The sequence below is a fragment of the Ananas comosus genome, linkage group 13 (genome assembly GCF_001540865.1).
Source record: "Ananas comosus cultivar F153 linkage group 13, ASM154086v1, whole genome shotgun sequence".
Taxonomy (NCBI): domain Eukaryota; kingdom Viridiplantae; phylum Streptophyta; class Magnoliopsida; order Poales; family Bromeliaceae; genus Ananas; species Ananas comosus.
Window position 1 is genome coordinate 3,899,518 of NC_033633.1, and position 14,135 is coordinate 3,913,652.

The 14,135-nt window shown below is 41.4% G+C and overlaps 1 protein-coding gene and 1 pseudogene across 1 annotated transcript; one reads left to right on the forward strand and one right to left on the reverse strand.

Moving 5' to 3' along the window:
* Window positions 3,132-3,915, reverse strand: LOC109719148 (splicing factor 3B subunit 6-like protein). The gene has a single exon (XM_020245682.1). The coding sequence runs from the start codon at window positions 3,797-3,799 to the stop codon at window positions 3,434-3,436; it is 366 nt and encodes a 121-aa protein (XP_020101271.1). The 5' UTR covers window positions 3,800-3,915; the 3' UTR covers window positions 3,132-3,433.
* Window positions 5,412-10,633, forward strand: LOC109719703 (annotated as a pseudogene).

Here is a 14,135-nt window from a genome sequence, read left to right on the forward strand (position 1 = left end):
AAAGGTGAGCACGGTGACCTAGAGTCGTCGCCGATCATCGTGCTCACCTCGGTTTATGTCGAAGAGGCCGCCGCTTGCTGTTATTGCGTTGTCACTCCCGAAGCCTTTATACGTTTGCTTTAATCTTGGCCCCGGGGCGCTTCTCGGCTGTTTTTCTTGCCCCGAACAGCGAGCACGGGCTTCACTACATCGAGACCTATCCACTGGTGCCCTCGGTTGGTCTCGCAGACGCGCAGTATTCTCTATCAGCCCTATTTAATGCATATTTTAGCTTTAATCGCTATATATCTCTTGTTTAGGGGCCTTTATGTAATTGTGACAGCAGGGGCTGTCTTGGGCAGCGTGAGACCACTTGGTGTGACCCTCTAGACTGATTGTCCAAGTTTCCGATACCCTCGCGGAATCAATTTTGATTCCGAAGCGTTTTCGGACAAAATCGTCGGCGGAACGCGATGATCGTTGTGGGGTCCACTTACTATTAGTGTTAGCACCCCAAGTTTGTCACGGAGCCTCATTAGCTGGCTACACTCGCTATCTCGAGTTTCCGAAGACGACAAGTGAGCGACGGAGGGTTCCGATGCCGAAAACGGCATTTTCGAAAACCTGGAACCGCACTAAATGCGTTATTTTATGTCTATATTCTTTGGTCTTGTGGTTGCTGTTCGAACACCTATGTTGGTGCGTTTCGGGACAGCGGGTGACTAGAATTGTACTATGATACCTTCTGAAACACTCTGTGGCAATCGGAAGTATTTCGGTGGGCTTTTTGGAACTGTCGGCAGTTCCGGGGTTGTGTTTAGTGTTTTTTGAGTCGACTTAGTGGATCTTGACTTGGTGGGCCTTTCGTAGGTCTAGTCAACGTCCCAGCACGCCTTGAGTGTTAGACACTGCTACGATTGCAGATGGGTGCTTCGATCCGGAGTCGGTACAGTGGTACTAGCTCGGTGATCTTCTTCCCTTACACTTTTCCGTTGCTTTTGCATACTATTGATGAGCATTACACTACTAGACTTTCGGTTTATTTACTCTACTTCTGCTCGTTCACATATTAGTAGTGGAGAGGTGTTGGATCATTGCATGATCTCTATCTGTGGGACCTGATTGGTCGGTGTTGGTCGGTTCGCCGATCTGGTGATCAAGTTTGGACAAGTGTTGGTTATTGATTTACTCTCAGCTTTTTGTTGTCTTGTTGACCATTGAGCATTTTGTGTCGATCGTCACAGCTCATGTAGCATATCACGTACACCAGCGGTTTGGCCACCGTGTGGGTGTTCTTTTCCGAAAAAGTGATCGTCTTCTCAACCCATGAGCCCCTACAAGATGCTAGCTGGGGTTTTATGCCGGTGGGTGAGCATACTGTAGCACTGTCTACTGTCTTTAGACCTACATGGCGAGGTATTTGGATATCAATTTTTCATACAGTCGATGCACATATTTATTGCTTACAGTAGCGGTAGGTGATCACTGTTGTTCATACCTTTACTTCTTTATCCTCTACTGTACATGAGTATCTATCTATCTCTGTTGTATTTCTCTCGCCAGTGAGTACACTCACCTTCGTCGGCTTGCGGTACACACTGGGAGACCCTTGTTGGTTTCTCACCCCCCCCTTTCAGATGATCTCGGTAGTGGGAGTCGGGACGGTGCGTGAGGTGCGGTAGCTAGCGAGCTTTAGAGGTCCCGACCTATCTACATCGGTTATGGTTATCTTGACTTTGACCTGTTCCATTTATTGTTCATAAATTAGAAATTATGGTTCAGTTATTTGCTTGTGTGATTGTCGATTTATGAATAATCCTTGTTGTGAATGATCTTTTAGTTACAAGTATTTGGAATGGTGATTCTTTTGAGATTCCCGGTGATATAGTATCTTTATTTTATGATATGTGGTTTTCTACCCCTCGAGATAGTCAGCTTTTTCAAATATGAGTTTCCGTGTGGGAGACTGTTTTCAAATGACCTTACGGCTTTATTGACTCTTAGTATTTCAAAATGAAGTTTCCAGGAGAGAAACACTTGTAAATGATAGCATTGACTGTTGTAATGTGCATTTGCATCATCCTTCGCCTAAGGAGTGCCTAGAGCATGCATCATCTCAAGGATTGCTAGCTGATTGGTTATATCGTGAGCATCTGCATTGTAATTTTTGATTGTGTATTTGAATGTTAGTGTTACAACAATTCTTGTAGTGGTACGCCGTACAAATACAGGAAAGACTGTCCTGGTGGACAGGAAAAAACCTGTATTTGTGGCGGGTCTATTCTGTCCCGTGACAAGTTTGTATTTCAAAAAATAAAATAAAATAAAGAGGCATTTTCCACTGGTTTTACTTTCGAACTAGTCTTTTCTTCGAAAAAGCTTTACAAAAGAAGCCCCGGGGCGTGACACGAACACAACCCAAATCTAATTCATTTAGTAACTAGGTCAAAACCCAAAACCAAAACTCGACCCATTTAGCAAGCGGGTTAAGTAGGTCAAACCGTGTAACCCATTTTTTCATGCAAATTATTTTCTTTAATATAGTAATTCAACTTATATAAGTCTAGAAGGAAAGCTTAACAACTATTAAAACCTTAAATTATTATAATTAAGATGTGTCACATATGCGTACATGTATTATAACATAATTCTATAAATTTTTATATATTTTGTATTAAGAAATTCTAGGTTTAATATTAAACGGGTCGTGAACAGGTCAAACGGGTTATGCAGGTTAACCCCCATACGAACTATCTAATAAAACAGATTAAGCCGGCCGACCAGTTTCTAACCCAATCCCATTTAACCCAAACCCAAACCCGCTAAATTCGTATCGGGTTGTATCGGAATACGTAGGCCGCGTTGAAAATTGCCACCACTAGGAACTACAATGCCATGATTATCACTAAACCATAAAACTGCAATTCAAATTGGAAACCAGGTTACCAAACAAGAAATTTACACAATCAGGATAAAGAATCGAGCAAGACAAGAAAGAGTCAAAGAAACATCGCCAACAGCCATAAAAGGTGAAGGAAAATCAGAATTTGTTGAGGAAATTTACAAAACTCTTGCAGAACCTTTGCGACTGGTCAGTCTCCATACGAAACCAAAAAAAAAAAAAAAAAAACGAAACAAGACAAATCGAATCCTGACGTATAAGAACAGCATACTGAGCATCCGCATAACACACCAGCATCCACATTTGTGATCCAAAACTACGTCAATGTTTACAAACAATAATTTAGAGAATTGCCTGAACTTAACAAGAGAAAGTACCCAAATCAGTTCCAATCCCAAGACCCCAATTTCAAAAGTTATCAGAATCGGCTCAGTCGGAAACAAAGAAGATCCTATCCAAGATGCATCAGAGAACAACACACCGAACTGACATCGAAATAAGCCAAACTACATCAAGATACGCAGGTCCATCACAAGCCATGGAATTCCTAAATTAGAATTTTCTTTCGTACTTCTCCTGCATGCGGGCGATCTCGTCCTCCTTCTTGCGCTGGTCGACCTTCTTGGACATCTTGGCCTGCTGGTAGTAGAGGACGATGAGGTAGCGGTTGGCGACGTTGAAGCCGGAGAGGTGGTCGACGGCGGTCTTGGCGTCGTAGATGTCCTCGTAGACGACGAAGGCGGTGCCGCGCGTGTCCTTGCTGGTGCCCACCCGGATCTGCCGGATCGCGCCGTACTTGCCGAAGATGTCGTACATCTCCTCGCTCGAGATGTTGAACGGCAGGTTCCGCACGTACAGCACCCGGTTCACCTCCGGGGGCAGCCGCGCGTTCCCCTTCCGAAGGCTCATCGCCGCCATGCCTGATGCCTGATCGGTCGGTTCGCCACGCGCCTGACGGAAATCAAAACCAAAACTCTATCTAGGGTTTGTTTGGGCACTTGTTTCTATTGTATTGTACATATGAATAGTCAGACGCAGAGAGCCAGAGAGTCGGTTATCCGGAGATTCGGCTCGGAGTCGGATCTACAAGTGGTGATCTTGACCCGAATCCATTAGGTCCAACTGACCCGATTTGTATAAAGGTAGCATACCATCTATACATCTATACAATCTTACACTTCTATTCAGCCACGTGGCATCTCCTCATTGCCTCTCATTGCCCCTTCTTTTGCTCTAGATCCAACGGTCTACAACAGTCCTCTAGAAATCCAAAGGTGCTCGAAACATACCCTTTCCCTTTTCCAAGAGGCGCTCAATCTGCACCGTCCATTTTGTTCATCGGATGGCTCCCTTCCCCCTCCCCTCCGCGCGTTCCTTGCACGTGCCTCCTCTGATACCCGAAGCGCCGCTCTCTCTCTCTCTCTCTCTCTCACCACCTCTCTCTTTCTCTCCTCTCTCCCCTCTATCCTCTCCTCTCTCCCCTCCTCCGATGCCTGAGCTGTCCATCGTTAGACATCATGATTAGGTCTCCTACACCTACCCTACTTGGCCGATCCAATCGTTCAGGTTGCTACGCTTGCAGATCCAATGGTCGCTGTTACCTCCTCTCTCCCCCCGTCGCCGGTGCTACTCTTTACTATCTTCTCTCTCTTCTCCGTCTTCCTCTGAGGGCTTTGCCAGCCCACTGATTCGACAGCAACAATAGGATAGCTAATTTTTTCTTGATTTTTTGAATATACTGAGAGAGATGGTGGAGGTTGCTTAAAGTCTTCCTCTTTTCTTCTCTTCTGACCTTCTATAGCTTTTATATAAATAGGCTAACCTTTTCAGAACAGTACAGATTGTTTCTGAACACAAATATAAAGGTGGGATAAAGGTATTTTGAAGCATAAAAGATAAAAATTGGCATTTTATTATTACATAGTTGTTAATCTCCTACACACCGTCACTTTTCTACAGTCCCGCACACCATAACTTTTCTACAGTCTGTTGTTTTTTAGGTGCCTATAAAATTCCACCTTTCTAAGGGTATTTTCCTGATTTTTACTGATTTTTCGTTTTTTTTATTTTTGAATATATTAAGAGGCATTGTCATTATTATTTTATTTTTATAATTTTTCTTGATCTTTCATTGATTTTTTTTTAATTACCGGTGGTTTTTTAAAGTTTTTTTTATTTAGGCCCTATTGATATGCAAGTGAGAAAAAAATGGCTTTGTCGTTGCCGAGCAATTTTTTTAAATTGCCGGTGGCTTTTTAAAATATTTTTTAAGACCCTTTTGATATGCAAGTGAGGACAAAAAATTTAGCTTTATCATTTCCATGCAGGTTTGGACGGCCGCTTGCGGGCAACTGCTCTTGGCGCCTCCTTTGGTGCTTCATTCGTCCCTTTTCACAGGGACGATCGTACATGCTGACTTTAATTATTTTGTGCTTATTTCTATAATCTATACCAGATAACTTTGACTGTTTATATTATTTATTTATTTATTTTGTCTGCATGTTCTTGGCATTTTTAAAAAATTGCGATGATGGTGATGTTACCTAGCAACAAGGAGATTGGGCCCTGCACATTTGGTTGGTGCAGTTACACCTCGGTTAGTGTTCGGTTAGCAGTTAGCCGCTTATCCCTGCTCTTTTGTCATATTCCCGTTTACTGTTCATTCTTGGTTTTTTTTTTTTCTCTTTATTATTTTTTTTCGCTGTGTGTTCTAATTAATATCTTCTTTTCTTTTTTTCTGGTTTAATGGAATTTATTTATTCTGCGCCTTTTTTTCCCTTTCTTTTTTTCGCTACATTCCTTTTGTTGGTTTTTCCTGGCGGTTATGATATGCCGTGGGGTTAAAAAATAAAAAAAAAACTAGGTTTGGCGCAACCAATGCGTTTGGCCTGCCATGCTATTGAATATTTTCGAATTAATTTGAAATTAAAGCCCTTGATGTCGATAATGTGTGTTTTGGGATTTCGCTGTACATGTTTTTGTCTATTTACAGCTTTCCTACTTTCAGAATATTTTTTTTTCCAAATTGCACAGCTGCAGATTTGCTGTGGGTATCTACAAACCAGGGCCGGTGCAATTGACGAGTTTGGATGGCCCGTGCGCGGGCAACCGCTCCCAGTTGTGGTTCATGGCCAATATTGCATGGAAATTGGACATATATTCGGTGGCCATTGTTCGTTTGCCGCTTTAACAGTCAGTCTTTTTTTTTCACTATGACATGTCTTACAATCCCACACAATCTGAGCCTATTTACTTTAATTGGCACCCGTACTTCCAATGTAGAATCTGCCTGCTTCTTTCTTTTCGATTCTGCATTTGCATTTCTTTATTTTCCTGGTCTTCGCAGCTGTTTTTTTTTTTGTTCTCTTTAGCATATATATGTTGTTACACTCTCTTCTTTTATTCCTTGTTGCATGCATTTGTTTTTTCAATTTGATTCCTTAGTTTTTCATCGAGCTGCCAGTGCGTGCCCAGGCCATAAACAACATCTTCATTGTTTTATAAATAGCAACTTTAGTGTTTTTTTCCCTCCTTTTTCAACTCGCAATTTGATTCCTTGGCTTTTCACCGCACTGCCGGTGCCCGAGCAAAACATAAACAGCATCTTTATTGTTTGAGTTGTTTGTGGCACCCATACTTCCTTGGTTTTTTCGCCGTGCTGCCAGTGCGTGGCCAAAACATAAACAGCATCTTCTTTGGTTTATACATAGCAACTTTAGAGTTTTATTTCCTACTTTTACAACTTCAATATTGTATTTCATACATTATTTACTATACTTATTGACTGTTTTTCTCTCTCTTTACCCTTCCCCCTTCCGTTTTGCTCTTTCCCTATTGCATCTTTGTTTGCTTCTGGAGCTGCCAGTATGTCGAAAGTGCATCTTTCCTATGTTAGGTTGCTCCGTGAAATATGTGAACAACTTCAGGTGGATATGCCGCAGTTCGTCGTGACAGTAGATGCTGAAAAAAAATTCTTAGCTTATGCCGCAGTTCGTCGTTTTGTTATCCACTATCTAACTATTTTAAACATGTCTCCATGTAGTTAAATATAATTAATAACAATTCTACTTACATTTTCTTTATTCTATTATTTATTTTGTAAGCACTTTGTTATTCGCTTAAATTATTATATCAGTTCTACTTATATTTACTTTCTGATTTTTGTTTTAATAAAAAAATTAGATACACTAACCATTATTTGGTTATCCGCCGCGAAGCGCGGGTCCTTTACTAGTTCATTTTAATTTTGACTGTCCCTGGCGCAAGCCACAAAAGACTTGGTAGTTAGTACCCAACGTCTAAAATTTAAATTCTAGTTGATTCACATTCCAACTAAGTTTATTTTTTTAAAAAAATAAACGAAACGAGTAGTATGCTATCTTTTTCTTAAAACTTAGTTTCACATGCTTCGAACTTGAAATCTCTGATACAAGCAAGTTTTAATATAGAAACAACCGAGATATAAGTCACAATATAAAAGAGTTTTTTTAAAAAAAAAAGAAATAGTATTATTTGTATACTATATTTAGCCCTAGAAATAATTGAATACAATCTCGGTAGGAATATTCAATAGATGTTAAATCTTATTACCATTTAATATGTTAAGTTAATTCTCAAAATAAACTTGATAAAAAAATAAAAAAACTTAACCTATAAGCGACACAAGATTTAAGTATATAAACTAACAAACCAATTGAAAAATTTTTGCTTAGTTGGATATAGTTTTCTACACATTTGGTTAAGGGGTTAACCTCCCATTTATCCCCAAACGGGATCAAATGGGGGTGGGGTTTGTTAACCCCACCCCTAACGGATACCAGTTAGGGGTGGGGTTTTGTTAACGGATACCAGTTAGGGGTGGGGTTTTGTTAACCCTACCCCTAACTGGTATCCGTTAGGGGTGGGGTTAACAAACCCCACCCCCAGAATTGCGGTGGGATTAAGTTAATTCCACCCTAATTTAATTTTTAAATTTTAAAAAATTTATAATTTATAATCTTAAAATTAATATTATTATTTTTAAATTTTAGATTTTAAAATTTATTTTTAATTATTGTAACGACCCAGCCCACTAGTAATAATAACTCGTTGGGCCCAACCAACAACTCAAAATACTTAAGCCCAGTTATTATTAACTTTCCCATTCCCATCCGATGTAGGATTATTGGAGTGTCACAGACTCCCCCGTTAAGGCCCTGACGTCCTCGTCAGTCCAATCACACACACAGCCCAAGATCACCAGGTGACCTCATCAGTTCAATCACACACACAGCCCAAGATCACCAGGCGATGTGAGACTTGTCTCGCTAGGCCGTCATCCAGACCCTGGCTCAGCCGAAACTCGCCACACATGTCCAGCTCGTGAACCGGCTCTGACACCAAATGTAACAACCCAGCCCACTAGCAATAATAACTCGTTGGGCTCAGCCAACAGCCCAATATGCTTAAGCCCAGTTATTATTACTAGTGTCTAAGTCTCTTATAAACCCAATGACAACCCCATTCCCATCCGATGTGGGATTATTGGGGTGTCACAATTATTTAAATTTTAAATTTTAAATTTTAAATTTTAAATTTTAAAAATGTATAATTTATAATTTTAAAATTAATATTTATTTTTAAAAATTTTAAATTTTAAATTTTAAATTTTAAATTTTAAATTGTCATTTTTAATTATTTAAATTTTAAATTTAATATTTTATATTTGAAATTTTAAAAATTTATAATTTGTAATCTTAAAAATTTTAATATTTTATATTTAAATTTTTTAATTTGAGATTTAAAAATATAGATTTTAATTTTAATTTTTTTAATTTTAAAAGTTATCTATTTAAATTTAAAATTTTAAATATAAAATATAAAATTTAAATTCAAATATAATAATTGGGGCAAAATCATTATTTTCAATTTATGACTACACACTATCCTTCTTATTTCACTTACTGCAACCAAACACTATTTTGCTTATACCTAGACTAAACTCAACTCTCAACCAAACACAAAATTACTCTAACCCCACCTTAACCCCGAACTTAACTCTATCTCTGGAATAACTAGTTCTTACTTAACCCCGAACCAAAGGAAGCCTTAAAAGTATATTAAAATCATATGATTACACACCATATATAGTCCATCACTACTAGTTTGCATTCTTAAAATTTCAATAAATGTGGCCAATTAATTATATTCAAATCTAAATTTACTATATATAAAGGTTAATTCTAATAGATATAAAACTGCTTAATATATATGGTATATTTTATCCTTATCTCATCTACTTAAATTAAATAGAATCCTAATTAGACTTCGATGAAAAGTTGATCTAGACTCCATATAAAGGGGTATTGGTGCTGCCACCTTCTCATACGCATTCTAGTGAAGAAATACAATCGACTCCATACCATAAAGGAGAGTGCATGAAATAGGAGGAGAAACCAATTTATCCAAATTCAGTTGGTGACGTTCAGATTATAGCCGGACTTCTCGCTTCCGCAGATTAATCAAGAATTTTTTTTATATGGTGCTCCGTGAATTATTTATTTTAGGCCAATTTGCATAAAAAATCCACTAGTTTTGGGCTTTTGCAAAACCGGGCCACCTTTTTCGTTTTTGCAGATTCAGACCATATTTTCAGCAAATTGACCAAAATACCCTTATTACTTTTTTTCTCTCTTTTTTTTTCTCTCGTTCTTTTTTCTCTCTCCGAAGAAGGCATCGGAGGCGGAGGCGGAGGCGGAAACAGCCCGCCTCGCCTCCACCCCGCCTCCACCCCATACGCCCTTGCCCGTGCACTCCAGCCCTCCTCGCCTCCGACCCTGTTGAGGCCGCATCGCCATCCTTCTTCTTCACTAGGGCACGACACGTCGAGACACATGCTCTTCTCCTCCACCGCACGTCGGAATGCCGAGACGTCGTCGGAGGCGGCGAGATCGCCTCGGATGACGTCGCGATGGTTCCAATAGAAAGCAAGGGAGAGGTGGTAACAAAAAAATATTATAGAAAAAAATAAGAATAATAAAAAATAAAAAAATTTATTTTTTTTCCTACAGAAAAGATCAAAAAATATAATAGAAGAAAGAAGATAATGAAATTACACTCTTAAAAAAAATTGCACTGTTTTAATAAAAATTGCACTATTTTGTATAGAAATTACACTATTTTAAAATAGACTTTATACTCTTTAAGTAAAAATTGCATCATTTAGAAAAATTTTGCACTATTTCTTTTCTTTTGTTTTTTTTTTTTCTCTTTCTCTTCTTCTTCTTCTTCTTCTTCTTCCTGCAGGGAAATTGCTACACTGCGGTCGTCCGCCGCAGCCCCCGAGTGCTCCCCCACTTCGCACTAGCCGTCAACGCCGACTAGGTCCGCTCCGCCGTCGCCCGTCTCACCGCCGTCCCCCCTCCCCCCTCCGGCTCCGGCTCCGGCTCCGGCTCCGGCTCCGGCCCCATCCGCGACTGCCTCGAGAACATGGCCGACAGCGTCGACCGCCTCTGCGACTCCGCCGCCGAGCTGGCCCGCACCGGCCGCTCCGGCTCCCCTGTGTTTGCCTGGCATATGAGCAACGTCTGCACCTGGTGCAGCGCCGCACTCACCGACGAGACCTCCTGCCTCGACGGCGTCGCCCAGGCCGCTGGCGGCAAGGCCAAGCTCGACCCCGCCGTGCGCGCCGCCATGCGCCGCGAGGTGCTTGCCGTCGCCCAGGTCACCGGCAACGCCCTCGCCCTCCTCAACCGCGTTGCCCCGCAACAGTAATTATTAAAACCATGCATGCATCAACCCCCGCTTCGCTTTGGTTCTCGTTTTAATTAACTCTTGTAATTAAACTCGTCTTCTCACTAAGGCCACGTTGGCGAGCTCTCTCTCTATACTGAATTAAGTTTTATGCTAAGTTTTTTTTACTAGTGCATGATCTCTGATATTTCATTGAGGCCTCGTTGTCAGGAGCCTCCTCGAACTCGGCGATAGCCCCCACCGCGCCTTCACTGGCTGGGTGGGAGGCAGCAGCGGAAGAAAAAGAAGAAGAGAAAGAGAAAAAAAAAAAAGGAAAAGAAATAGTGCAAATTTTTTCTAAATAGTGCAATGTTAGCTTTAAGAGTGTAAAATCCATTCCAAAATAATGTAATTTCTATATCAAATAGTGCAATTTTTATTAAAATAGTGCAAATTTATTTTAAAATAGTGTAATCTTATTTTAACAATGCAACTTCATCATATTCTTCCTTCTTATATAATTTTTTGTCTTTATTTTTTTCTTCTTCCTCTTCTATATATTTTTTTCGTCACACCTCTCCGCCAACGGCCACGGCGGCGGCAACGACACCGCTAAAGATCTCTCGCTTCGAGGCTACAGTGCCGCAGCGACCTCCGCGGCGCCGATGTCAGCGGAGAGGCGTCGTCGTCGGAGGTGACGGAGGCGAAGGATGAGGGAGAGGGAAAGGGCGAGAAGGCCGAGAGATGGTGAGATAGGTGTCGTCGTTGGAGGCGGTAGAGGAGGGTCAAAGAGGGGAAAGAAAAATCGCAGCGCGGCCTCGGCAGGGTCGGAGGCGAGGAAGGCGGGTTGTGCCGGGCGAGGGTAAGGATGCGCCGGACAAAACCGAAGCCGCCTTTGCCTCTGCCTCCGCTGCTCTCTGGGAAGAGAAAGAAAAAAAGAACGAGAGAAAAAAAAGATGAGGGAGAAAAAGGTATAACGGTATTTTGATCAGTTTGCTGAAAAATCAGACCGAATCTGCAAAAACGAAAAAGGTGGCCCACTTTTACAAAAGCCCAAAACTAGTGGATTTTTTATGCAAATTGGCCTTTATTTTATTTTATATACGATCCTAGATTTTGATATATATATATATATATATATATATATATATATATATATATATATATATATATATATATTATATATATATATATAAAATTTTATTTATAAATATTTATTTATTTATTATATATAGTATTTTATTTTTATATAGAAATATTATTATATAATATTTTATTTTATAAATGTGAGATCCCTGGTGTTCGGCTGTGGAGGCTTGTCGACAGCTCTGGAGAGTGTCGGGACAAGTCCGAGTCGTGTTGGCGTGAAATAGACGCAAAACGGACTCTCTGCGACGCGAGTGTAGCATTTGGCGAGGAAATCTGCAAAATAGCAGTTTTTCTGCTTGCTGTATCGGTACAACCATCAAGGTGTACCGGTACACTTCATCAGGCTACGCGCGGGTTGCTCTCGGGTTAGCCTTTGTACCGGTACACCGGCCCGTGTACTGGTACACCAGGGTAGGTAAAGGGGCTTTTTGGTAATTTCGAGTCTCGTTTGTGTCACCCTCCTCTCCCCAACCTATATACCTGTGTAGAGAGAGCTGAGAGGAGAGTTTCTTGCTTACTTGTTCTCTTCTCTCTAGCTTGGATCGTGAGCACGGTGGAGCTCGGGTGGAGTTCGGGTTTCGTCGACGTCGCGCCGCGGAGCCGTTCGAGGGTACGGTTGCCGCCGTAGCATCGCAAGGACGCCGGGCGAGGTGCGTTTTCGCCGTTCTCGACGCCGTATCGAAGTTTGATTAACCTTTGAGGTGAGTGTTCCATTGCAGTTGCTTCAAGTACTTCAAGCATCATCAAATTCGAGTTATGTGTTGTTTCGCAGAATGTCGTCGTCGACCGTCAGCGTTTCGAGTCGTACTCGACGTAGGAGCGTCGGATTTTGACGAGATTTGGTTCGTCGGATTCCGGACTTCGAGAGGAATCCACGAAGCCCTTATTTGCTGGATTTGGTGAAGGTTTGCTGGGTTAGAATTATAGTCTTCTCTGCTGTTGTTTTTTAGGCAGAATTGATGCTTATTGTCGGTTTCTATGTGTAAAGTTTGGCGGGAGCTTGACTTCTGGCCTTTGGAGATTTTCGGTTGATCCAGCAGGGTATTCCCTTGTGTCGGGACTTCCTCGCTACCGGGGATTAGGGACTAAGGTGGGTTACATCGGTTTATTCCTAAGTATCGTATTAGTCGACATGTATGATTTTCAGTTTTGTATATTATGTGTAGCTCAATTTCGTCGATTATATCTTGATGAAATCCGATTTGAGAATATGATTAGTAAACCCTAAATATACATGTTGGACTTGGATTTGACTTAGGAGAAAACACGATAACGATCGGCACATGTAAACTACCTGATTTAGCCCTAGGGGCCGTTGTATTATTTTATACTGTTGCAGTATCCTCATAGTGAGTATTCTAGATAGTTTAGTTTTCAGTTACGCTCGTGCTGGGATGCCGAGTGTATTTTTACAGTAGCGTTCAGGCTGTTCCGAACTGTTGGGTGCCGTCGGAGTTGACGGTGGACACGTATCGCCTTTTTGGCGTCGGATTGTGCCGAGGGCACGTTACCTGTTGGTTGTTAGACCAGTTTGAGTCGGTTACTGGACTTTGGCTTTCGAGAGCCTGATTGAGCTCGACAGAGATACGCTGCATACTCGGTTGGGTAGCTCCCACGAGTGCCACTCCGGAGACGGGTGCTGTGCTTTCGCGTTGGTGTCGCTCATGCCGGTTGGACTTGCTCTCCACGGACTAGTAGTGTGGAGGTAGCTCGATAGTCACAACTGGACAGGGACGGGTGTGTTCACAGTCTTAGGGACGGATATGCTTACAGTCCCGATTGGATTGGGTCAGATTTGACATTTTCTACAGTTGGTTAGTGTAAAGCATGATAGTGTAGTGATCCATAGCGATAGATTTCATTCCTACATTTACTACTATCTTTGCTCCCTTCTGTAGACTTAGTGGGTGGACCGATGTTGTTGAGGGCGGCTCCCATTGAGGACTACCTGTTTTTACAGTAGTTCTCATGCCCTGTTATTACCCCCTGTTTTTGTAGAGCCATTGTCTTCGGCTGCTGCTGTTGCCGACCAGGATCGAGGCAAGGGCGTCGCGAGTTAGAGCCCTACCAGACGTGTCGAGCTAGAGGTACCCCTACTGCAGGTAGATGTTTTGTTTTGAATTCATGTACATAATATACTTAACTCGCCAGTGCGAGTAGCTCTGTATTTTTGGTTTTGGACTATGTATATGGAACTCCGTTTGTTTAGCTTCTGTTTACTCTAGCAGCTCTATACTATTATTTGTAGTATTGTATGATTTACAGGTACAGCTATCGCTTCGTATACAGGAAAAATTCCTTTGTAATACGGCGGATTTGTCGGCGTGCCCGGAGAACGTGTAATCTGAGGCGTGACAATAAATTTGTAATTATTTATTAATATTTTTAAATTTAT

What these genes read in the sequence shown, in the direction of transcription:
- LOC109719148 (XM_020245682.1), bottom strand. Translation starts at nt 3,799, where the DNA reads ATGGCGGCGATGAGCCTTCGGAAGGGGAACGCGCGGCTGCCCCCGGAG.